The 26,971-nt window shown below is 40.7% G+C and overlaps 1 protein-coding gene across 1 annotated transcript in view; it reads right to left on the bottom strand.

The window, feature by feature from the left end:
- Nucleotides 1-26,971, bottom strand: part of Cplane1 (ciliogenesis and planar polarity effector 1) — a 97,205-nt gene that overhangs the window by 33,896 nt on the left and 36,338 nt on the right. The window contains exons 22-38 of the mRNA XM_032898803.1: nucleotides 24,955-25,064; nucleotides 24,637-24,795; nucleotides 23,627-23,735; nucleotides 21,284-21,581; nucleotides 17,977-18,913; nucleotides 15,987-16,135; nucleotides 14,988-15,154; nucleotides 14,377-14,444; nucleotides 13,681-13,760; nucleotides 11,306-11,383; nucleotides 9,427-9,607; nucleotides 8,943-9,221; nucleotides 7,306-8,052; nucleotides 5,166-5,323; nucleotides 4,163-4,292; nucleotides 2,612-2,666; nucleotides 765-869 (exon numbers count right to left, since the gene is read on the bottom strand). Of these exons, the coding sequence (XP_032754694.1) occupies nucleotides 765-869; nucleotides 2,612-2,666; nucleotides 4,163-4,292; nucleotides 5,166-5,323; nucleotides 7,306-8,052; nucleotides 8,943-9,221; nucleotides 9,427-9,607; nucleotides 11,306-11,383; nucleotides 13,681-13,760; nucleotides 14,377-14,444; nucleotides 14,988-15,154; nucleotides 15,987-16,135; nucleotides 17,977-18,913; nucleotides 21,284-21,581; nucleotides 23,627-23,735; nucleotides 24,637-24,795; nucleotides 24,955-25,064 (3,810 nt within the window). The remainder of the gene's footprint in view (nucleotides 1-764; nucleotides 870-2,611; nucleotides 2,667-4,162; nucleotides 4,293-5,165; nucleotides 5,324-7,305; nucleotides 8,053-8,942; nucleotides 9,222-9,426; nucleotides 9,608-11,305; nucleotides 11,384-13,680; nucleotides 13,761-14,376; nucleotides 14,445-14,987; nucleotides 15,155-15,986; nucleotides 16,136-17,976; nucleotides 18,914-21,283; nucleotides 21,582-23,626; nucleotides 23,736-24,636; nucleotides 24,796-24,954; nucleotides 25,065-26,971) is intronic.

Genomic DNA, 26,971 nt, shown 5'->3' on the forward strand with positions numbered 1-26,971 from the left:
AAAATATCACTATTTGCAGATGATATGATAGTATATTTAAGTGATCCCAAAAGTTCCAACAGAGAACTACTAAGCCTGATAAATAACTTCAGCAAAGTGTCTGGATATAAAATTAACTCAAACAAATTGGTGGCCTTCCTCTACTCAAAGGATAAACAGGCTGAGAAAGAAATTAGAAAGAAATAAATAACATAAAATACTTCGGTATGACTCTAACCGTGAAAGTGAAAGATCTGTATGATAAGAACTTCAAGTCTCTGAAGAAAGAAATTGAAGAAGATCTCAGAAGATGGAAAGACCTCCCATGCTCATGGATTGATATAGCCGGACCTAACCATTTTCAGTCTGACTCCTTCAGAGTGGGGAGGTGTGGTAAGGTGGGGATGGAGACATTCTCTTGGAGATGGGAGGTGAGGGGAAGAGCAATGTGGTAAGGAACTGTCAGAGAGCAGACCGGAATGGGGATAACAGCTGGTCTGTAAAAATAAAATAAAATGATTGAACAGATATGTTGCTTTATGAATAAATGAGGTAACATAAAAAAAAAATCATGTGTGTGTGAGTATATGTGCTGACATACGTAGATACCCACAGAGGCCAGAAGACTGCACTGGATCCCCTAGAGCTGAAATAACAGTTACTTATGAGCTACCTGACATGGATGCTAGGAACCAAACCGGTTCTCTGGAAGAACAGCTACTGCTCTTACCTCGGAGCTGTTTCCAGCTGCAACATATGACCTTTTAAACTTTTAAAGCATTTACCTGGGTCTGTGTTTGTACTTGCATCATGACGTCCCACAGCTTTCTTTTGTACAGAGGCCATGAAATGCAGTCTAGCTGAAGTATTAACATCGTGTTCTAACATTTCTTAAATATAAAACACAATACAGAAGGCAATCACTGAGAGCCAACACACCACTAGAAGCACAGTAACTTGAGGTGGGCAGTGGGATGTTATCAAACTGCATTGTCTGCATGAGGTACTGTATAAACTACATCTTAGAGACAGATCAAATCCACAGTTGTAGAGGACACTATCTGTCACGCCCGGAAACCTAGAGCCTTTTGCTCTACCTAATGAAGGTCCGGTAGAAGCAGAATGATGAGACTGTTACTGTAGAAAACCCAGCCCATCCAACGTGTGGAGAGTAGCTTTGAAGGAGTCAGACTGAAAATGGTTAGGTCCGGCTTGTGCAGCAGTACTATAAAGGAGGTAAGAAAGCCTAGCACTGGCTACTGAGAAATAAGGGAAAGTGAAGGCAGAATTTAGGGTTGGTTTTGGTCAGGTTGATATTAGTATAAATGGAGAAATGTTCTTGGTATAACACAATACACATCCATTGGTGTACTACACATTCATTAAAAAAAACGGCATCGGGGTTGGGGATTTAGCTCAGTGGTGAGCTCTTGCCTAGAAAAGCACAAGGCCCTGGGTTCAGTCCTCAGCTCGAAAAAAAAAAAAAAAAAAAAAAAAAAGGCATCATACAAATGACACTGTTCTGAACTGATTCACATTTTTAACATGTGTACTTTCTATAACAAATTCAATGTTGGGCGTATTCTCCCATAATTTCCTTATTTAAGCCTTTTTAAAATTCTATTTGACATTCTAATTAACCATATCAGTCTACCACAGACCTTAGCAAACTTTTTCTCTAGCAACTCCTCTACTTTGTTATGGTCAGAAAGCTGTGAGAGGTTATGTTTCAGTAAAATTAGATTCATAAAAGCAGGCATGGTCTAGATCACGTATTGATGTCAACCATTTCTCTACTGGATTAAAAAAAAACACAAAGACTCTCCACCTTATTATATAGAAAAAGAAGTAACTGTGATGGTTTGCATAAAAATGGCCCCATAGGCTCATATATTTGAATGCTTAGTCACCATGGACTGGAACTCTTTGAAAAGATTAGAAGGATTGGTAGGTGTGGCCTTGTTGGAGGAAATGTGTCCCTGGGGATGGGCTCTGAGGTTTCAAAAGCCCACACCAGCTCTGTGTGTGTCTTTCTCTATCTCTCTGCTTGTGGATATAGCTCTCACCTTCTGCTCCAGAGCCCTGTGTACCACCATGCTTCCTGCCACGATAATGGACTGACCCTCTGATACTGTAAGGATGCTCCAATTGAATGCTCTCTCTTATAAGAGTTTCATTGCTACACAGTGGTGGTGCACACCTTTGACCCCAACACGTGGGAGGCAGAGGCAGAATACTCTATGAGTTCAAGGCTAGCCTGGTCTACAGAGTACATTCTAGAACAGGCAGGGCTATACAGAGAAACCCTATCTTGAAAAACAAAAAATAAACAAAAGATTTGTATGGTCATGGTATCTCTTCTCAGCAATAAAACACTAAGACAGTAATATACTCTTATTTTTATATTAATTTCTTTCCTTTTTTTTTAAATTCCTGAGACATGGTTTCTCTGTGTAGCCTTGAATGACCAGTATCTTGAGTTATAGAACTCAAACTCGGAGATCCACCTACCTACACCTTCCAAGTGCTGGGATTAAAGGTATGTGCCACCATGCCCAGCCTATTATGCTTATTTCTAAACAGCTGACTTAACACTAAACTTAGACATTACATTAATCATTTGTATACATACCAAAAGGAATGTCAAATTTATCCAAAGGCTGAGAATCATGATGTCCTAGTTGTTCCTGAATGGAATTCAAAATAATCAATCTATTAATAACTCAAAGGCACTTATTATTTTGGAAAAATAATCTAATAGCTATGAAGATTGAATTCTTTACATATTCAATTTCTATCATGTTAGGTAAAACTACTTACTCTATTAAGTTATTTATTCTGTCAAAGCAACTGTACAAACTGTTCATGAAATCCACAACTAATAGAAAATAACATTACCAATTTAATACCAGCTTAACTAATTATAATTACCATGTACAAGTCTCCACAGCTGAAAAGACTTAATGCTCAGACTGTATCCCTGTCCTGCTGAAGTTCTCAATGGACTCAAAAGACATTTGACTAAGTGCCTCCAGACATGCTCATTAGGACTTAATGAAGAAGCATAGCTTTAAGAACATATTCAAAAATTAAATTCTGTATCTCTTCAATGTTTGTTCCAAAATGAATGAACAGTTAAATAGGTTTGACTTATAATATAGGTTCCATAGCAAATCTATCTGGATAACTCTGGACAGAAAATGATCATTATATGCATTAAGACAGAGAAAAAGCCCAGAGTGACATCATACACAGCTAGTCACCAGGCAGAGGCTCTAAGCCGAGCCTTTTCAGAGTGTTATCCAGTTATTTTTCACCTCCATAAAAAGAGGGTGTCCCAGGCCACATGAAGCTCAAGAAGGATGACCAAAATGCAGATGCTTCACTCCTTCTTAAAAGGGGCAACAAATATATCCATAGGAGGGGATACGGAGGCAAAGTTTAGAGCAGAGACTGAAGGAATGGCCATTCAGAGCCTGCCCCACATGACCCATATATATACAGCCACCAAAACTAGATAAGATGGATGAAGCTATGAAGTGCATGCTGAGAGGAACCAAATGTAGATGTCTCCTGAGAGACATAGCCAGAGCATGTCAAATACAGAGGTGAATGCTAGCAGCAAACCATTGAACTTCAAATGGGACCACAGTTGGAGGAATCAGAGAAAGGATTGAAAGAGCTGAAGGGATTTGCAACCCCATAAGAACAACAATGCCAGCCAAACAGAGATCCCAGGGATTAAACTACTACCCAGACTATACATGGATTGATCCATGGTTCCAGATGCATATGTAGCAGAGGATGGCCTTGTTGGGCACCAGTGGAAGGGGAAGCCCTTGGTCCTGCCAAGGTGGACCTCCAGTGCAGGGGAATGTCAGGGGTGGTGGTAAAGGGGGTGTATAGGGGGGATACCCTTATGGGAGAGGGGATAGGGGGCTTATGGACAGGAAACCGGGAAAGGGAATAACATTTGAAATGTAAATAAAAAACATCCAACTTAAACAAAAAAAAAAGAGGGTGTCCATTTGTGGAGGGAATCAGCAGGGCTCTCATGTACTATGATGGCTAGACTCTCCATGCCACAGCCTGACACTCCAGCAACCAGGCCACAGCCACAAAAAAACCCCCACCAAACTGCTCCATGCAAGTGAGGGAAGAGTCTCCTGTAGCTGTTCTGTACCTTGGGTTCCACGGGGACTTCTGACTCATTACTAATGAGGGAATCATCTGGTCGGAAACTAACACTTGGCTTTCTTCTGGGCTTCTGAGCCCTTCTTTCTTGCAGCTCCCTTTCAGCTCGTCTGCTTTGCCTGTTGAAGACAACGGTTAGAACATGGTTTCCTTTATAGTAATCTTAGGTTCTCATCTGTGTTTTGCTACATGAAAACAGCTGCTGAAAATCCATTTCACAAAGATTTAACTAATGATACTCTGCTAGATATAAACAATCGCAGCTGCCACTGAACCAAGTACTCTGATCTAGACACTAGAATCCGAGAACAGATATATACCTTCTAAACAGTTTCAAGCTCTTCTGGTGCCAGAAACCCTATGGAAAAATCTCCAGTAAGCTCCATGAAGAGGCTCAATAAAAACCTCGGCAAGGAGCACTCGAGGCGGAAAGGCCAGCATTTAAACACACATTCTATTTGCATAAAGTACTCCCACACACCTTGGACGGCCACTGCAGGGCCAAGGCTATAGTACGTGCTCTGCAGTCTGTCTCCAGCAGCCTTGCTCCACACTCACACTCCCCGTGTGTGTGGACATAAACACTTCATTCATCACTACTCTCCTACCGTGTAACAGTTTAGGGATATACGGTAAATCGGGCAAAGATAAAGACTGGTTCAAAGTACTTAACTGTACATGGAATTTTACCTGATCCCAAAGATTTGTGCTACAAAGCATAACTGTTCATTCTGTCACAGAAACACAGAGAAAACACTCCAGCCATGAAAGGGAAGGAGGAAAACTTTAAGAAAAATGGAGAGGGAGAAAAAAAAATCACATTTCTTATAATAGAGTTCATCTTTCCAAACTGTAAGATTAATTTAAACACATGGCAAATGACAAGGACACTACTAATTACATGTAGTTGTGTGCTGTGAAGGGACTGAAGCAGAGCCATCTTCATGACCTTGGTACACAACTTATCAGATGACATGTCAATCAGAACTTGCCTCTTCTTTCCTTGTGTTATTTTAGATGCTTCCATATTGACCTTTAGAAACTGAAGATGGGCAGAATCGCCTTGTTCAAATACATTGTGTGCTAGTTTTTGTTGGCTTCTTTTAAATGCCAGGAGGTTTTCAAGTGGGATAAGCTGGGGCTTCTTATACTACAAAAAGAAAACATAATTCAAATACACAATTGTGTGGAAAAACAAATGAAACATTTAAATTGAGCTAAGACACGTAAGAGACAGAACATATCCAATCCAACCACTGAACTTGGACAGGAAGAGAGGCTTCCATGTCCCAACAGCGAGAGAGGGCTGTGAAAGTTCTTTTTATTTTCTCCCCTGAAAACTAACTCAGGGCCTGGAACATGCTCAGTCAGTATGGCCAATGAGATGCCTCCTTGGCCCTCAACTGAGTCACCTTGAAGTCCCCACTTTCTAAACTGCATTTCCATATAAAATCTTCCTCCCCATGAGGCAATATAATATGTATGACATTTAATTGACTGTAAATACAATGCAAAATGTAATAAGTATAAATGGAGTAAACATATCAGCATATTCTGATCGATCCCTAAACAGGGATGATCCCTAAACAGGGGTTTCAGAAGATTTGGGGGTTTAGCATATTATTCTAGTAAACAAACTTTAAAATTATTCTCAAAATAATAAAATTTTCACATCATTAATCTCTCTTCTGTTCATCAGATATCAAGGAAAGGAGGCATGGTTAATACTTCTCCCAATGAATAACTACTTCTCTTCATGGTAGCCCCTGCAAGAAGTAAATTATACCACAGCACAAGTTCCTGGGTTGCTACCCTAGTGTGTGCTATTAACCGACCTAATTGCATCAATCAGGGTAGGATCTGTGAGGACTGGTAAACTTACAAAGCTACTGTCTCTTCCCATGGGGTGCTACTGACAGCTGGCATGCACTTAAAACTCTTGTCTCAAACAAATCTGTGGAGACTACTATTGCTAGACACTTCAAACACACCATATGCACTTGCACACACACCTACACACACACCTACACACACGCACGCACGCACATATAGAGTACATGGTAAATTTATTTTACTTGTATCTTCTTTGTGGAGGAAAAAACAGGTATAAGAGGATGCAAATTCTGGCAGGTATACAAAATACCTAAAATATTTAAAACATAAAATTATTTTAGGGGTTGGGAATTTACCTCAGTGGTAGAGGCCCTGGGTTCAGTCCCCAGCTCCGAAAAAAAGAAAAAAAAATTATTTTAAACCTGACTTTTATGTTGTTGTCTAGAACAAAGAACTCTCTTAAGAAATAGGCTGAGACAACAGCTCAGCAGGTAAAAGTGCTTGCGCCCAGCCTGGTGACTTGAGTGTGATTCCCAGAACCCACAGGGTAGCAGGGAACTAGTCCGCACAAGCTGTCCTTTAATATTCAAATGTGTGCTTGCTCATGGCACGTACATGTGTGCACACTGTGCTGGGTAGTTTTATGTCAGCATGACACAATATAGTCATCGGAGAGGAAGGAACCTCAATTAAGAAAATATCTTCCTGAGACTGGGCTCTAGGCAGGCCTGTAGGGAATTTTCTTAATTATGATTATGAGAGGGTCCAGTGCACTGTGAGTGGTTCTACCCCTGAGCTTGTAATCCTGGCTTCTATAAGAAAGCAGGCTGAGGGGTTGGGGATTTAGCTCAGTGGTAGAGCGCTTGCCTAGGAAGCGCAAGGCCCTGGGTTCGATCCCCAGCTCCGAAAAAAAAAAAAAAAAAAAAAAAAAAAAAAAAAAAAAAACAAAAGCAGGCTGAGCAGAGCAAGCCAGGGGAAGCAAGCCAGTAAGCAGCACCCTCCATGGCTTCTGCACCAGTTCCTGCTCTAGGTTCCTGCCTGCTTGGGTTCCAGTCCTGACTTCGATGAATAGCGATGATTAAGTATGAGCCAAATAAACGTCTCCTCCCCAAGTTCCTTTGGTCATTTTTTTTTAAATCACAGCAGTAGTAACCCTAAGACATGTACTCACACCCAAAATAAATAGATGTCAAAACATTTTCTAGAGCTTTCAAATGTGTGTTCCTGTAAATACAGCAAATATTTACAGCATGGGAAAACACAGGACTCAGCTTTTCGATCAGCACACAAAGTCATTACCGTATTCTCTGGCGGCAAGCATGGATGAAGTAATGACAGTTGAGGATGTTTTGTTCCTTCTGGGCCAGGTACTGAGGGAAAGCTACCTAACGCCGCTCTCGATGGCATGGAGAATACATAAGGCGGCTTAAACTGAAGGTGTAATAAAGGAAGTCCAAAAGAATTCTGAAGAGCCGTCTCAGGGGGCCTTGGTGTAACATCGAATACATTTCCTGGCTTTATCAACACTGAGGAATCCTGCTGCGGTGTCACGGACTCTTGCCCAGTGCACTGATCCAAGTTCACATGCTTGGGGATGCCTGGGAGCACAGCCTCGGCTTTTTTCATGGCCTGAGCATTATAGTACTGGCTTGAACCTGAAGGAGATGGTGGCATGGTAGGCACCATTCTCTGAGACACGGGAGATTGGCAAGAGTCAGACAGGCCCCAAGCCTCTTTTGGTTGGGCCTGGGGCCTGGAAGGAGCTCCTGGAATTCTTCCTACAGGTAAGGGCAGGGGCTTGAATTCATGCTTGGGCTGAAAATGAAGCAAAGGGAAAGCACTCCCAGCAGTGGCGGCTCTGGCGGGTGGAATCAGCTGAGGCGTCTTCTGCACAGCAGTGGCTGTGAACAAGAGCTGGAGGCCACCCTCTCCAGCAGGAACCTGGGGAAGGCAAGCAGGAGCGCAGCTTCGAGATGCTCCAGTTCGCCATCTCGGCTTAGGCTGGCCATCTGATTGACCCAAGGGAGTACTCTCATGTGCAATATCCTGAAAGAAAATATTACATAAATTTAGAATACAAGTTCCTTATTTTATAAATAATATTCAGTATGATTTGAATAAATACTATCTTAGAAAAAATACTAAAAAATACATTTATTCAAATAACAAAAAGCCAAAGATTAACCGAGGATATAAATGCTATCTACTTCATGTGTATGATTAGCTTTAATTATCAACTCGAGATAATTTAGAATCACCAGAAAGAAGTTTTAATTAACAGGCTGTCTACACTGAGTTGGCCTATGGTCATCTCTGTGAAAGACTGTCTTAATTAAGTTGACTGACATGGGAAGACCCAGCCCATAGTTCGTGGGACCATTCCCTAGACAGGGGTCCTGAGCTGTGTGAAAGTGGAGGAGGAGCTGAGCAAAAGTAAGGCCTGCCTGTGTTTTCTGTTCCTGACCTAATAACAGACAACAGCCTGGAACAGCAGGCCCAAATAAACCCTTTCTCCCCCAAGTTGCTTTTGTCAGGGTATTGTGCAACAGGAACAGAAATAAAACCGGAATAGAATGTAAGCACATATGTGCAGGTAGAGGTCACACCTTGGGTGTCATTCGGGTGCCATCACCGTTCTTTTGCTGTTTTCTGTTGCTTTAAAACAGGCTCTCTCATTGGCCTGTACTCACACAGCAAGTTAGGCTCTTGCCAGTAAGCCCCAGGGATCTGACTGTCACTACCTCCCCAGCACTGGGATTATAAGGATGTACACCATGCCTGACTTTTTAACACTGGTTCTGAGGAAAGAGCTCAAGCCTTCAACAAACACTGCCACTGGGTTATCCCTTCAGTCCTGTTAGTATCTCTGTGTGAATTACCTGTGTCTCTCCACTGGGTTATTCCTTCAGTCCTGTTAGTATCTCTGTGTGAATTACCTGTGTCTCTCCATTATCTTGATCAGGTTGGCTAATTCTTTCATGGCCTGGTGGGCTGCTCTTGCCAGGATGCCTGGTGCACTGTCCCATGGATTGTGGCTTAGCAAGAAGTTTCTGTCCGCTGTTGACTTCAACACAATCACTCCTTATGGGGTTTGCTACTTGGCTTTCCCCGAAATGCACAGACTGAGCCTGCTGAACAAGTCGCTGCGTGTCTGGGAGATTAGCAACAGATGGTCCTACTATTTGCATCAGGCTCAGAAAATTGATCTGCTGCAGCTAGAACAAAACAAAAAGAGATCTTGAAAACACTGAAACAAAGATAGCAAGCAGTTAGAGCCATTCTCGAATGTTGAATGACATCCGATGACTCTTAAGAACAGAGAAATGCATGGAATTCCACTTTGACTAGTCTGTTTCTATTAATCGGCTAATTTTAAATTATATATAAGGTGGAGATTTACTTACATAGCCACATGCTCACCTGAACTAATTTAAACATTTCATCTTGGAGCATCTGCCTAACAGAATCAGAAGAATCTGGTAACTGAACCCTGTGGTCATTTCCCTGAGTCTTCTGAGGTGTTTGTGAAGTAACCTGGGCTCCGTTTGACATGAGGGGTGGAACTGTGGATGGTTTATCTTTAAGTTCAGAGATCTGTGCACTGTGTAAAAACATTTAATAAAAACATTAATCAACAACAACAAAAAAAAACCCAAAACAATTGGTTGTCTAAATATTTAGACACTATTTTTTTCTTGGACTTGAGGGCTTCAATGACGTATTTTTTAGGGCTCCAAAGTACCCATCATCAGAATGCCTTGTCTTGTCTGTCAGTGATGTTACCCCCACGACTGCCCACCCTGGTCCTGAAGGCATCTGAGTCTGAGACCTGCACAGTCCTCCTTATCAACGGCACTGACTTAAGAATAGTTTTCACTAAGATTAAAGATGGAAAAGAGAGTTAAGACAACAAAAAAAAAGGATAAAAAAAGTTTAATTCCTGGGTATCAGCACAAATTACTTCTGGTAATTATTAAACACAAAAGCACAGAATGTGAACATTTCGTTTTCAAACAAACCAGAGTCTTCATTTATAATAAATGGTAACAAAAATATTTTATTTAAAACAAAAATTAAAGACCAAGGCAAGTTCTTAGGTCTTATTTTTTGGGTAAAACAATTATTAAGAAATGATTCCTTAAATATATTAAGTCTCCAGTGTTTTATTTTTTCTCCTCCTACCCCTATTCTTTCTTTCCATAAGGTCTCTATATGTATCCCTGGTTAACCTGAAACTCACAGAGCTCTGCTTGCCTCTGTATCCCAAGTGCTGGGATTAAAAGCATACACCACCCCACCTAGACTTCCAATATTTTCTATGCAAATAAATTTCATCAACTAAATAAGGGAACAGGCAAGTATAGTATTCAAATAAACAGTCCTGTTTCAGAGCAGAAGAGACACAATGGCAGACACTCCTTCATTCCCTTTCAGCACTATCATTTTCCCCTTGTTGTGCAGGGAGCATGCTTTACACCAGAACTGCCTTTATATAGTTAATCAGGAAAACAGACATCACAACTGATGTGACGATTTTAACACAACTTTACTGGGCTTCACTTTCATCAGCAATGAGATCAAGTCTGAGAATTTTTTTCTATATAAAACTGTACTGGGGGCTGGGGATTTAGCTCAGTGGTAGAGCGCTTACCTAGGAAGCGCAAGGCCCCGGGTTCGGTCCCCAGCTCCGAAAAAAAGAATCAAAAAAAAAAAAAAAAAAACTGTACTGAATTTTCCTTCTAACTCTGCAAATTTTATAAGCATTTGACTAACGCTTGTAGAAGAAACTACAAAGGCCAAGAGGATAAGCCTAGAGATAATGAAGTCTTCAGCACAGCAGCCTGACCTCTCTCCTCTGGTCTTAGACAGTACTGGGTTAAGGTAGCTCAGTGGTAGACGGCTTATCTAGCCTGCTTGAGGCTTTAGCTTCAACACCCAGTACTGCAAAATGAAGGAAAGAATATTAAAATGAGCTAAAAGCATTTCTTATATTAGGGATCAGAAGATGAATGGGAACAATATTTCAGTAATGTATCTAGTACTGGATTTTTTTTTCTGAAAAGACTGTCCTAACATAATTCATTTCCTGAAAGCACAGATATAGGAAAATCTGTAAATAATTTCTTAAGGTGTCAAAACTTTATACCTATGCTGCTTTTTCAATGTATCATATTGCTTTTACTTATTTTCTTAGTGTTTAGAACAAACATTTAGCAATTATTTCAGGCTGACACAAGAGGTATATTCTCTTATTTTTAAAACATGATTTCAAAATTGTACAGCAGATAAAAATTCTTACCTAGAAGTTTCTGAAATTGCATCTATGCAAAGTGAGTGAGGAATGCTATGTTCGGATTTTGGCAAGGCTTCGCTCGTACTACAAATAGAAATGCGTGATTAGGAGCATGCAATCCTCACACTTTCTAGGTGCACACATGACTTCTACTCCGCCACAATCTACTCCCTCATAATGCTGCAATGCTCACTCAGAAGCACATCTCTTTACACTGGTCTCCATAGTAATTAGTCCCAGATCCAAACAACAGCAAAGACTCGATGACTTAATACACAACTTGAGCAGCACTGACTGCTTAGCAACAAAAATACAACCTAAACCTAGAGGACATGACCACCAATGACCCACAGTTGTGTAGAGTAAATGGTACTTCACTCAGAGCAAAGAATCTGCTATATTTGAAACTGTGAAGATTGATTTTTTTTTTACAAATACAAACACTTAATACTAATACTTATGATGGCATCACAGGACTTTAAGTTTATTCTTTAGTGGACAGGAGATACAGCTCATTTGTAAAGTGCTTGTCCATCATGTGTAAGGCCCTAGGAACAATCCATAGCACCTAAGGGAAAAATGTTCCAGCTGGCTGTCCTGACACACACACACTTTTAGTCCCAGCACTTGAGAGGCAGAAGCATGCAGATTATGAATTTGAGACTAGGCTGGTCGACTCAAGTTCTAGGCCAGCTAGGTCTACATAGTAAAGCTCTGTCTCAAAAACAAAAACAACAAAAAAAAATATTGTATTAACTTTTCAAAATAGAAAAAAAAATCCGTGATCTGAGGAAAAAAGATGTCTGATGTTAACTTTCTTACAAGTGTTTTAGTTAGGTTTCTATCACTGTGATTAAAAACTAGGCAAACTAACTTGGCAAAGAAAATGGTTTATTTCACGTCACAGGATCACAGAAGGAAGCCAGGGTAGGATCCTGGAGGCAGGAACCGAAGCAGAGACTATGGAGTAAAACTGCTTACTGGCTTGCTCCTCCTGGCTTGCTTACTTTGTTTTCTTAGACAATCCAGGACCAACTGCTTGGGGGTGATATGTTCTTCTCATATCAATCATTAATCAATAAAATGCCCTATACATTAGTTATAAGCAATCAGATAAGCGTTTCTCAGCTGAGTTCCTCTTCCCAGATAAGTATCGCTTATGTCAAGTTGAAGGGGGGAAAGGGGAGAAAGGAGGAGAGAGGGAGGGGGGGAGAAGAGGAGAAAAACAGAGAAACAACAGACATGGTGAAACCCCTTCCTTGTCACGTGTGGTTTGTGTAGGACGGTGTGTGGTAGCATGTGCATAGACAGAGAGGCCAGTCACCCTGGGTGTCATTCCTCAGGAAGTGTTCACTCTGTTCTGGGGATCAGGGCCTCAGCAATTAGGTTAGGTTGTCAGGCCAGCAGGTCCTAAGGATCTGCCCACTTGTACTGACCCAGCACTAGAATCATAAGTGAGCACTGTCATGCCCACTTTTCACATGACCAGAGGGATGAAACGCAGGTCCTTGTGCTTATGTGACAGGCTCGACTATCCACCAGCCCCTACATTTTCTAAAGTTCTAAAATTTTCTCCTCCCCCCAAAACAGTGATGTGCCAGAAGCAAACTATGCCATTGTGTTGAGCCCTAATGGACAGAACACAGCATACAACAATGAAGGCCATGTGTATTATGGTGCACACGGCTTGGTATTTATTCAATAAAAGTGTAACAGTGTGGACAGGAACTTCCCTAGTCAGTAGATGAACAAACCCTGACTTCTTTATAGGTTCAGAAGAATTCATTTAGGTAAGGCCAAGTGACAAAACGGCAAAGGCAAAAAAGAAATGATTACTTCTACTAATGATTACATAACCAAAAACAATTCACTGTCGTTATAAATAAAAGTAATAATACCAACCTAAAATATATAAATTATGAAAACTGCCTGAAAACTTCACTAAGATTAAAAACCCAGTTATAATCATGTTGTAGTTGGAGTGAGAAAGGTCCCTATACACTATGTTTGAATGTTTGGTCTCTAATTAGTGGAGATCTTAGGAGCCGGCCTGGGTGGAGGTGTGGCCTTGGTCGCTGGCTTTGTCACTGGGCTTTGAGGTTTCAAAAGCCTATGGCAGGCCCTCTCCCTCTCCCTCTCCTGGCCTCTCCTCCCCTCTCCCTCTCCTCCCCTCCCCTCTCCCCCTCTCCCTCTTCCCCCCTGTGGATCAGGATGTAAAGTTCTCAGCTACTGTTCCAATGCTGTCCAATGATCATGGACTCTGAAACTGTAAGCAGGCATCTAATTAAATGGCTGGTTTTACAAGAGTTGCCTTAGTAATGATATTTCTTCACAGAAACAGAAAAGTGACAAAGACACGTGTCATACTTTCTTTTCCTTACCCTTTCTGTTCTGTCAATTTTGTATCCACGCTGGTCTCCAATGGTTCTTTCCTGGAACACTGAGCCTCTTCTGTGGAATGCTGTGAAAGTCAACAGTGCCCACACCCACAATGAAAAGAGGTGAAACCCATATACACAGCTGTTGCTGTGTATTTTGAATTTTACATTAAATACCAGTCTGAAAGGCAAGTGACAAGACGAGTGATCCTTCCACATGTGAACTGCCTTAGCCCACCAGGATGAGCTGCTGAGTCTACTAAAGCAGAAAGATGAGGTGTCGCCTGTAGACTGTCTTATAACTCACTTGGAAATTAACTTGTGAAAACTACCACAAAATGAGGGAAAACTAATGCTTTTTAAAAATAAATGTTAAACTAACAGAAAAGATCTATGTTCCACTTAGAAATTTGGTTTTGAAAAAACAAATAATAAATCGAAACTGCCGAACTGAAACTGGACCCCACTTCGTGAACAAGGACATGCTCACACTATTGACCAGATTAATGAAGTACTTTAGGAAACGGAACATTTCAGTGTCTGAAAGCACAGGAGAAAGGAACTCAGCGCACTCCTACAGGTCAGTGCACCTGTGGCAGACAGCAGCTGTGCCTAACATCGGGTACAGGGGTAAGTACCTTTGCTGTCACTCAAGCACCAAGTCACAGTCACATATTCATGTGTTGCTCATCAGCTTACCTCTGAGAGCTGGGACACTGGCCAGCGGGTGACAGCATCAGGGACTCTGGGGCTCCCAACAGATCCTTCTAGATGGAGTAGAAATGAAGGGAATGCTGAGTTTTAAAAATAAACTTTTCACCACTTCTCTAAGATTTAGGAGATACTGCAGGGAATTATATGACAGAAATATTTCTAACTTCATACAAATATATTGCAAAAACACCTAGAAACTACTACTTCACCAGGTAAATGCCGGAGAGCCCTGAGTGGCTTTGCATTAGTTTTGTGTAAGTCCAAGAATAGCTCCTGGAGCTGTTTCCAGTGTGACTGTTGGGAAAAGGCCCACAACTAGTTCACAGGAATCAAGAGGCTGATAATCACTACCCAGGCATGGTAAGAGGGTCAGCTCAGAAACCTACCGACATAAAAATAATGTCTTGCACATTCTCAGTTTTATTTGAAAATCAAGCTGTGAGTTAATATGCTTTGCATTTCAAAAAATAACACTTTAATCTTTTAGTTCTAAGCTATGCTCTAGGCAAATATATTTAAGAATAAAAGAGTTACTTTAGATGTCATTAATTATAAATTAGTAATGCTGATAGAAGCTGTGTCCTGTGTGAGCTGACCTTCAGGGTCTGAGATGTGCACATCCATTTCATCCTGTGTAAATGACTCTACTTCTGAATGACGCTCGTCAGCGTCTACACATTCTTTCTCAGTCCTATGAGTAACAGGAAGAATCTCATCGTCAGTTGCTTTCACTTCACGGTTTTCTGCTTCAGCTGGCATTCTGCTAACAAAACATAACCATGAAAATTAGAACCCATTCTTGGAGACAAACAATTTCTCAACATTCAATTCATTTTTCAACAATAAACAAACTTCATTTCCATATTTTCTAAGCCTTTTAAAAAATGTTTCTTATATTTCTGATACATGGAAGGGCCTAGCTTTCATTTACTCAAAACACTGGAGTAAATTTAACTTATCTAAAATTAAAGGAGTCTTCATGCTTTTGCCAATGATTTGTCATACACAGGTTACTGTCCTTCCCGAGGCTACTGCTGTCCAAGCCTTAGCTCACAGAACAGCACTGCTGGGAGGTGCAGGCAGCAGGCTCTGAGAGGTAGGAATCCTGTGGAGGTTCACAGGTTGCCGAATGAGTGCGTTTGAATAGGATGATGAGTCCTGGTCCTTCCTCTTTTTTGTTTCCTGACCAAGAAGTGGGTGGTTTTCCCTACCATGTACTTCCATTGTGATATCCTGTGGCTTAAAGCAATATGGCCACCAGTCATAAAGTGGAACCTCTAATACAGTGGGCCAGATAAACCCTTTCTCTGTAAGCTGCCTAACTCAAGTTTATCAACAGAGTGACGGAAACCTAACTATTCTCAAGTAATATTGCTCCTACTGTTGTTGCATAGCAAAGGGGCCTTTCAGAAGGAATTAGTTCCTGCTAGAGCAATGTGCAAGAAGCACAGTTCACAATGAATTCCAGGTACTTGAGGAAGCTTACATTCTGTCCCTGTAGTTTAAAGAAATGCCCCTTCTTTTCATTCTGCTAAGCTCAAATCTTCCTAAGCCAACAGACTCTACTGAAAAGGAGGATACACATAGCCACTTACTTCCAGATGCCTTGACAGCATTCATCCTGGTCACTTCTCTCCTCAGCTCCAGTCTGAGCTGCTACTGGAACTGGAGAGTCAACATTTCCATCAGCGTTGCTCTCTCTCTCAGCTGTCACTTGAGACTTGGTGCAATGATTCTCTAGAACCTAAAGAGACCACTTTAGAATTTTCTATGGAGTATTACACTACTTTTTAAAAGCATACTTTTACATCATTCATATGCTACTTAGAACTGATTCTTTTATACATTCATTGTTTACCACACTTGTACATCCAATTATTTGTTTCAGAAGTAATGGTCAAATCTTTCGTCTACCTGGAAAGAGTAAGTTTGACTTCCTACATAAAGCACAAAAAGAAACCATTCTTCAGCCAGCCAGTGTTAGTGCTTATCCTCAATCCAGCACTTGGAAGGCAGAAGCAGACGGATCTCCGAGGTCAAGGCCAGTCCTAGTCAGCAGTGAGTTCCAAGCCAGTCAGGGATACACAGAGAAAGCCCCCTTCAGGCGATTTTTAAAAAAGGAAAAGGAAAAAAACTACTCTTCCACATATTTAACCTATAATAACTTTGTTGTTGGCCATAAAACAGCAGCAGTAAAAACAGATGCACTCATCCCCCTCTGCTTGCCATGATGATGACATCTGAGAACTGGAGAGACAGCTCTGTCCTCAAATCCCTTACCATGTAAGCACAAAGAACTAGGTTAGACCCCCTAGAACCCATGCAACAAAGCCAGGGGTATTGGCACAAAGCTGTAACTCCAGTCATGGGCAGGTAGAGAGGATCCCTGGGTTTGCTGGCCAACCAGCCAATCTTCCTAACAAGTTCCAGGCCAGTGAGAGACCCAGTCTGAAAAACCTAGTTGGACAGCACTTGAGAAATGACATCTGAGTTTCACCTCAGGCCTCAGTGAACATATACATGTTCCTTCCCTCCCCCTCCCCCTCCCCCCCCAGACACAAAATTTCATGATTACATAGAGTTAAAACACATGCACCTAAAAAATACAAGTGACTGGGCTGGAGAGATGACTCCATTTAAGAGCACTGGCTGCTCTCCCAGGGCACCTGGGTTTGATTTCACTCCCAGCAACCACTTCATGGCTTACCACCATCTACAACTCCAGCTCAAAAGATCTAACACCTTCTCTGGCTTCCTCGGTCATTGCATGTGTGTGGTGTACAGACATACATACAGGCAAAAACCACCATGCGTGCGCGTGAACGCACACACACACACACATACAGGAAAATTATGTAAAACAATACAAGTACTAATTCAGACATGCATTACCTAGAAATACACATTTCAAGAAAACAAGTACCCTCATTTTACATAAACTTCATACCTTAAAATAACAGAAATGGATATTTTTTTAAAAGAAAAGAAAAAGTCATTTTAAAAAAACAAATGTACACACACACACACACACACACACACACACACACACACTTCTTCAGCACTGTTTTAGAATGAAGGTCTTTGCCATCAACATGCTAAAGAAGTACTGATAAGCATTGCTCCTCCATAGCTATTTTTCTGGGTCAAATTTTCCAACCTTTGTCTCAAGAGTATAAATAAAAACATCCCCTAATGCATTTGCCGAAAACTTCAGTAACAACAACAACAAAAAAAAAGTAGCCCTTTATCAACTAACGCCTGAAATTTAAAAGAGAAAAAACAGAAATGTGAAGACATTTATAATGTTAAGAAAGTGTTTTCTTCCCTTTTTACTGTGCACAAATAACATAAAGAAACATAAAAAGTAAAATCCTCAGAGCTTCGCTGAAGCACCTTCACTGTAATCTTCTCAAAGAATGAAAGGAATCTCTCTAAGAAGAAAAAGAATACACTGGGTGATGCAGGGCACGATCAACACTGTCATTAATCTGCTATTACTGTAATACATTCTTTACAGGGCCAACAACGGCTCATTTAAACTAGAATGGTACTTTCCTCACTTGTTGTGATAGCCTATGTAATTACCTTAATAATGCCATTGGTTGCCGTATATGCAGCCAAGTAGGGTTGCTCCAGAAGCCACAATGAGGTAAGAATGGCAGCTGTAGAGGTCTTCACACGAATTACTGGACTGTATTTACAGGACGACCGAGTGACCTCAGAATCACAGAGGAGTCTCCGATCTGACCACCGGATCATCCACTCTACTAGTCTCCCTGCATCACCGAACAAGTTCTGAAGTACCAGAGGAAGGTCCTCCCGAGGGTGGCCAGCACTGCACTGAAGCACTCGGAAACTGTGTCTTCCAGTTTTAAAGAACTTGGGAATCCAAAAGGGGTGGCCTGATGACCTCTGCACTGTGGGTTTCTCCCGTTTGTCATCTGGAGCTCTATAAATTGGCTTTTGTTTTAAACCAAACAATCCCACCTTTCCTTCATGGTTCATGACTTCAGGTAGAGGGTTCTCTGCAGTGCTCCCTGACTGGCTACCTACTTCTAAAGCTGAAAGGGCCTGGCTTTCTAAGTTTCTGGCTCTTGCACTGTTTAGAGAAAACAGGTTTTCAGATTCCTGTGACTCAGGAGTGACAGCAAAGCAGGAACCAGCTCTATACACACTGTCACTGCTGGCTTTGCTCTGGCGTCGTTTTAATGTTGTATGTACATCAAAAAGTAGAGAATTAAGTTCGTGTTCTCTAAGATGCTCAGAAAAGCTTGTCAAAAATGGAATGCCAGGATCACGGGAACAAAGGTCTCTTTCAAGAACATAGCTCAAGAAGAGCTCAAGGAAGTTCATATATTCATCATCATCACGCTCAAATTCCCAAACACCGATTACAGGAAGTGCTTCTTTCCCTGAAGTTTCATGGTCTTCTTTCCTTTGGGGGTTCTCTTTCTGATTACTTATTTTCTTTTTATCACTGGGCTTACCAACCAATGCTAAATCCATATGACTTGGGGCATGCCTATGGTATAAAAAAAAACAAAATTAACTTAACCATTGTTTAATTATTAATATTGATCTCATAATGGATTTTAAAAGTATTTTCTATATTGATCAAGTCATGTATCTTTTTTTGTGTTTCAATTGCCTATCTTCTCAGTGAAGCATGATGAACTCCATGATCTCTAATAAGCAGACTGTTCTACAAGGTTGAATGAACAGGGGTTGGAGAATTAGCTTAGCAGTTGAGAGCACCAGCTGCTCTTCCAGAGGACCTAAGTTTGGCTCCTAAAACTCATGTCAGGCAGCTCAAAACTATTTATAATTTAAGTTTCAGGGAATCAAATGCTTCAGAGGAGTCAAGCATGTACTTGGTACACAAACATACACATAAAGTAAAAATAAATATCTTTAAAGTACAATATGCAAAGGGAAACTGGCATAATTAAAATGTGTTCGCATAAGGTTTACCACGGAAAAAGAATAAGGGCACTGCCAAGATGACTCAACAGGTAAAAGCACTTGCAGCCAAGTCTCACGACCTGAGTTTGTTCCCTGGAATCCACACAGTGGAAGAAGAAAACCAACTCTCAAACTGTCCTCTGACCTCCACAGCAATGCCATGACGTGCACATCCCCCACATAACACACATACACACACACACACACACACACAAATAAAAATAAAACACATGAATGTCCATTCTAAAGGCGAAAAATAACCCTCTAACAAACATTCAGAAAATTAAAGTCAACAAAGAGTCATGTGCCACCAATATGCATCCAGTGTTCCATGGTTCTTTTCCCACTGCTTCCTTCAACCCAGTGACACTGTAAACAAGAAGCACAATTCCTGGAGTTCCACTGCACAGATGCTTGAGTCTTTTTAAATTATGACAATGAAAGCAAATCGCTGTGTGAAACCTGTTGGCAGGCACATTAGTTGTGAGCCACAATTGCTTTCAAGTGCCTCTTTTCAACCCAGTGCTAGGGTAGAACACTGCCTCTCAGGTCTCTCAGTAAGAGAAAAGTTGTGAGGTCCCTGGGCCCAGGTCAGCACATGCCTGCTTACCTAGATAAACGAAAAGCGTCCGGCAAAGTAGGTCTCGTGTTTAAGCACAGTTGCTCAACGAGCACACTATTAAAATGCTACTAGGTATTGTTGAAGTACATTTGGAGTAGATATGATAATTTAACTTAAGATGAAAATTATTATTGATTATATAGTTTTTAAATCAAAGAGAATGGGGGTTGGGGATTTAGCTCAGTGGTAGGGTGCTTGCCTAGCAAGCGCAAGGCCCTGGGTTCGGTCCCCAGCTCTTTTTAAAAAAAAAAAAAAAATCAAAGAGAACATATTACATTCCAGTTACTATAATTTTAATCAAATCAACAAAACTCAAGATCTCAAATCACAGGTTTATACAAGAGGGAAGAATCAGCCAGGAATTTATGAAGCGTTCTAAAGCTGAGCATCAAGTTCCTTCCTTTGGGCCTGAAACATAACATCGCGATCCAATCACTTCAAACTACAGTGGTGTATCTATTGTCTGGAATTCTTAGAACCTGAAGCATTCTGAGTGTGGGTGGGTTTTCTCTCTTACTGGTTGAGGTGGAAGGCTGATATTTGTATATATGTAATGAGATGTCTTGGGGATAAAGCCCAAATATGGAAGCTTAGTGGTGTAACAATTATTTGTAATGTACAAGGGCTCCAACACTAGAAACAACACAAACATCTGCCATGTTCCAAATAATCCCATAACCCTTCCTCCCAGTGACCTGAGGAAGTCTATGCAGTGTATTTAGTATGTTGACTTTGACCTCTCATTAAAAAAATAAAATAAAATAAAATAAAAATCAAGCATGAAATTTTCAACTTTTACTTTTTTACTGGACTTTACAGCCGAATTCCATATTTTAGGTTTTAAATTAAGTATGTTAAATTTGCGTTTCAATACAAATATTAAGCTGGGCATGGTGGCACAAACCTTTAATTCCAGCCAGCGTTTAGGATGCAGAGGCAGGCAGATCTCTGAGTTTCTAGCCTGCTAGGGCTACATAATAAGACCTTGTCTCACAATGAAAACAAATGCCCCACCCCACCCCCTCGCCCACCCTAAATAAATCTGAAGATTATTTAAAAAAAGACCTCAGGTCACCCACTGAATTGTGTCCTCTCATCTGTCATCTCAGATGTCAAAACCATTCCATAATCTCAGGAATATTTACAATGAATTTCAAATATATAAACTTGCAACGCCACTGTGAGTTACAGAGGTTGGCACTTATTTATTCTTTATACTGTTGAGCATTCTGGGATTGGAAATAAACTCATCATTTGCACTCTCTTCCAGAGGAAGTAGCTACTTGTATTACAACCTCCCAGTTGTACCTTTGATACAAGTGTATCCAAGTTTTCTCTTCAAAAGACAAGGTTTCAGAGAAGGTATCCGCATCACTGTGTAGCAGAGAACTGCCCAGTTCTAAGGTGAGTGTACTTCTGCTCAAACTGGTTCCCAGGGAAAACGTGTCAGCAGTGGCAGGAGCAGCAGCTGGTTTTTCTTCTTCATCCGGCTCCCATATATTCATCTCAAAAGCGCCTATGTTCCTCTGCACACGTTTTAGGGCTTTCGCCCTCACTTTATGGGCAGACCGCATGACCACAGACATCAGTTCCTCAGTCTGGGGACCTAGGGGGAAAAAAAACTGAAGTTCTCATGGTTTATAGAAATGTTTCAACTCAAGATTTAAGGCAGACATTGGAGTAGTGCGTGACTGCAATGTCAGCACTTGGGCACAATCAGGAGGATCAGAACAGGGTCTGGCCAGCCTTGTCTACATACTAAGTTCCAGAACATCCCTGGCCAAAAGGCTGAAAGAAAGGAAGAAAAGGAGGAAGAAAGGAATCCAATTATGACTGGAGACATGGAACCAAGATAACTGCTAAGGCTATTCCCACATTATTGCAGATTGTGTCTTCTTTGATATTTGTTGGAAAACTGTGGCCCTTTCCAGAGCTGCAGAAGCTGAATAAGAGCATTCTTCTTCTTCATCATCATCACTAATAATAGATAAGATAATAATTTAAAAAGGACCCAGAGTCCCTCGCTCCCCTTCTATCATAGGGGAAATAATTCTTGGGTAAGCCAGGCAAGGAAATGTACACCTGCACATCTCATACCAACTCAGGACGCTGGGACAGGTGAATCAGAAGACCCATCTGGAAACTTACCAACCAACCAACCAAACCCCACCACAGATGAAGAAGGTATTTCTGATATAAACAGTAGATGCTAATATGACTTTTTAAAACAGGTTCTGAAGAACTCCTTCGCCCTGATAGCCTAACTCATGAAGTTGTCAATGCCTTAGAGTAGATAAGTCTCCGCAAAACTGGTTAAGAAGAGACTCATAAAATGGCTGGTTCCAACTGTACAGTAAAGAATCTCAAGGCCAATCATGTCACTGAAAAGTACCTCAATGCACAAAATGAGCAAATAAAAATGCCTCATTTTCCTTAAAAAGACATAAAATTATGAATAAACAATGACAAATATTATTTTCTATACTCACTAAATGGGAAAATAGAGAATATTTTTAGCAAAAATTAAGGCTTTTTTTACAATAAGTAATGAGAAATAACGTTTTCCCAAGATTTTCTATTAAAAATTTAAGCATTATTAATATAGAAAGAGAATATTTTCCAAGATAGAAAAAAGTATCAAGAACTACGCAAGTGCAAGTTGCACACGAAGCCTGTAGTACTTCAGTTAAGGAAACGGAAAAGGCAGTCTAAGGTTCTCCGTGGCTGGTGTGGTTTGGTGCTGAAGCACAAGCAAGACGCAGAGAGGCCCAGGTCTGCTCTGCATCGTCACAAGGAAGGAAGGAGAGAAGACGGGGAGGTTGCATGGCTGGCTTCGCGTTCTACACATTTTGCCACAACAGAAAATCTACAAGGTCATGTTCAATGTACAGGATAAAATCAAAAACATAAGTAACTTTAGGCAAAGAAGAAAAATAAAAGTTTTCAATAAATACATGAAGTACACAGACCACATGGTCTACTTCACTTCATTCTGAGGGGAAAGTCTTCTGTGTGGACCAGAATGGTTTTGAAGACATGAGTGCAAGTGATCCTCCCACAGGGCATGCTCATTTATATAAATCTCTTGCCATGTGTAATCTCTCTCAATACATATTAGCCAGGTAACAGAATTACCATTATAATTAAGGAAATGAGGCCTAACGATATTGAGGAACTTGCCTAAGACACAGTTACTGACAGAGCTGAAGTCGGCTCCATCTAGTTCCAAACCAACTAATTAGTTGTGCAATGGGGTCACACATCCACTTTCTCATTCTTTACCTTTAGGGATGGGCAGAAACTCAGATACCTGAGTGGCAGACAACAGATACTTTCAAAGCAAGAGCATCTTGGAGCTAGAGGGATGGCTCAGCAGGTCTCAGAACTACTGTTCTCCAGAGGACAGGGTTCAGCTCCCAGCACACACATCGAGGCCGTTCACAGTTGCCTATAACTCCAGCTCCAGGGAAACTGGGTCTCCAGAGGCACTTGCACACCCATGGCATGCACACAAACATTTGCACACCCATGGCATGCACACATACATTTGTACACCCATGGCATACACACACATAAATAAAAATAAATCCTTTAAAAACAGAACATCTTCAACAATATTTGTCCATTAAACATCTAAGAAATAGCAAATACCTTTCACAACACCATGTTTGAGTTTCTGTTGAAGTGAGTGGTATTTTTCTCTTAAAGGAACCCTTATGGCCTCAGGATTGGGAAATGCTTTCACAAAAATTTCTGCTACCTTTAGAAAAAAAATTAATGTTTTATGAGCAACACCAGTCTTTTTCTTCCTTCTTTTAATTCTCCAAACACTTTAAGTCAGAACATAAATGTCTACTTAAAACCCTTTTGTTGTTCAACCAAGCTACCAGAAATCAGCATCGTTTTTCTCTCTTCCATTTTTATTAAATATTTGACAAAATTATGTATATTCAAGGTAGAGGAAGCTGTGATCTGATATATAATTTATGCTGAGTATATCAGCCAAGTTAGCATGTCAATCACCAAATGCAGTAATAACTGTATGTGTGCACATGCACAGTAAGAACACTTTAGATCTACTTCCTTCATCAAACGTCAGTAAACCATAGCACATCATTAATTATAGTCACCATGCTGCACACTAGCACCTAGAACTAATTCATCTTATGAATGCAAGTTTGGACCCTTTAGTCAACACTTCTTCATCCCTCCTCACCCTTTAAAAATAGTTTATTTTTCTCAATGAACATTTAAAAAAAATCTGTGGAAAAAAATTACATTGAGATGGATCTTAGAGGCACTGATCTGTTAGCCTCGAGGATTTATGAAAATTATCCCAAGAAGCAAAGAGGATATCAGAGGCTTAAGAAGAAAGAGAAGGATGACTACTTACTGGGGTGTGAGAAGACGCCATGTCTACCACACCTCTAAGACCTCCCTATTTCCAGCACACCCCCGGCCTTGGCAGCTACCACTCTGTTCTCTGCATCAATGAGCTTTAGGGTCTACCTGTGAGATCATACAGTAGCTATCTTTCTGAACCTCGAGGGAATTATTCAAAGTGCAACCAGTCAAACAGGAAAAGGCAACACCATCCCTAACTAAAACAGAAATCCATCAGGGCCTATTCAGAATTAGTTCTTTACCAATAATTATATTACCTTTCTGATTGGTGGCAGTTCTCCAATAAGGCTCAAAATTATATCCTGAATAAGTTCTTCCATATTAAAAAACCGAGAGAATGGTAGCATCCTACAGGCCCATTCCAGTGCATGAAAACAGTGCTCAACCACACAAGAATCAAACTCCACCTCAAGGTCCTATGTGGATAAGAAGAAAATTGTTTTGTTTTGTTTTTTCAGTTTACATGGTCAGACCAGATAAGTTCAAAAGAACAGCTTACTACAAACAGTGAACACTTCTACTAAGCAATAATTTTCCAAGTAATGTTTATTTTCTGTTCTTGATCTCATAAATACCTTTTCTATCTTCGTATTTTCTCTTGCTTTCTGATACTGCCTGCAAGTGTATGATAATTTATCCCGGATATGCAACATCCAGCACAAAGCACAAAGTTCTCTGAAACAACCTAAAAGCACAAACATAAAAGGAATTATGTGCATATTACATCTCCAGGTCATTTATATCTTTATTCTGTTTATTATAAAAGAAAAATGTGAGGACTGTCTGGGCAGACAATTAGTAACGTGGCTGCTGCTGTGCAAGTAGAAAGTGAAGAGTCTGGGCCTGTAGCACTCAGGTAAACGCTGGGGCAGTGTGGCAGCCCACTGTAAGCCTAGCAGGGAGAGGTGGGGATGGAGGCTCCCAGAATAAGGTGGCTAGACCAAGCCTGTCAATGAGCTCTGGGATCAACTGAGGTACCTCAATGTATCAGATGGAGAGTGATCAAGAAAGACACCTGATGTCAACCTCTGACTTTCACATACATACACATGTGTATGCAAGCACACAGATGTGTAAATATAAATATAGGTTGCTATCTATATGCAGGTGAGGGCTGGCACAAGTTAGGTCAAGGCCATGATTGAACAGTAAAAAAACAAGGCGGGAAGTTTTCATAAGGCAGGAGAGAAGGAGAAGGAAGGAGAATCAAGATGGAGACAGAGAAGGATGACCCAGATCCAGTTGGTCTTGAATTGCCAAGGTAGTTGGGCTGGGTTTCTGTAGGCAAATTTATCCTATCTTGGTGGGCAGTTTATATCCTTATCAATTGGTTATAAGCTTATTTTCTTGATGTATCATAGATTGAGAATTTAACATATAAATCTGATTGTTGGGTTGCAGTTTGTTGAGTCTTGATTTCACTGGGTTTTTGGGAGTTTATACTGTAACTATTAGGGGCGATGTTGGGAACGTAAACAGAGTGGCAGCAGAGAGTTATGAGAGAAGAGTCGCTGCTGGGACCAGGGGGTGGATACTAGAAACGTGAACAGAGTCCACAGTAAGAGAGCCTCGAGAGATAGGCAGTTGCCCTATGAGACTGGTGTGGCAATGACCCGCCTTGGGATCTAGATGAGTAGAGAGATTGCTGCTGGGCTCAGAGAGTAGCTGTTGGCAGTGTGAGATGAGATGGAGCTTAGCTGGTGAGATGCTTTGCTGACTGAGATGAAAATATCCCACAGATGCCATGTGGCCCTAACAGTGCCGACGAGCACGGATAAAAGAAACCCTTTTTTATTTTTTACTTCAATACACATGCACATGCCAAAATGCCAAAATCAAAAATGTGTTCACTATAAGCATCTTATATAAAAGCATAGAGATACTTCCAGAATTTTAATATATAATATTCTAGAATATTTTATAAATATCAGTTGCACGATGCTATAAAAATTACTAAATTATTTAATCTATTTAGTTCCAACTTACTTGGCTTATAAATTTATAGTATATTGTAAATATTTTCAATTTTAACACAAACTCTATAATAATTATGTATCATTCAGAATACCACTTATTTTTTATAGCACTGGGAATTGAACCCAGGGCCTCATACCTGGCTGGTAAATGCTTTAACATTGAGCTACAAACCTGAAAATTACTTATTGATATGCATTTTTTAAAAGATTTATTCATTTATTATATATAAGTACACTGTAGCTGTTTCCAGATACACCAGAAGAGGGCATCGGATCTCTTTACAGATGGTTGTGAGCCACCATGTGGTTGCTGGGAATTGAACTCAGGACCTCAGGAAGAGCAGTCGGTGCTCTTAACCGATGAGCCATCTCTCCAGCCCTGATATGCATTTTTACTTAAACTTTTTTTTGAGACAGGGTCTTATTACTGTGTAGCCCTGGGTGGCCTTAAACTCACTATACAGACCAGGATGGCCTTTAACTCATAAAAATCCACCTGCTTTGGTACTGCTCAATCTTTTAAATTCTAAAACCAAATTCCAATATTAATTTTTAAAAGAAGTTTTACATTTGTTTATTTATTTATGTGTGTGTGTGTGTGTGTGTGTGCGCGCGC

This window comes from Rattus rattus, chromosome 3 (genome assembly GCF_011064425.1).
Source record: "Rattus rattus isolate New Zealand chromosome 3, Rrattus_CSIRO_v1, whole genome shotgun sequence".
NCBI classification, from domain to species: Eukaryota; Metazoa; Chordata; class Mammalia; order Rodentia; family Muridae; genus Rattus; species Rattus rattus.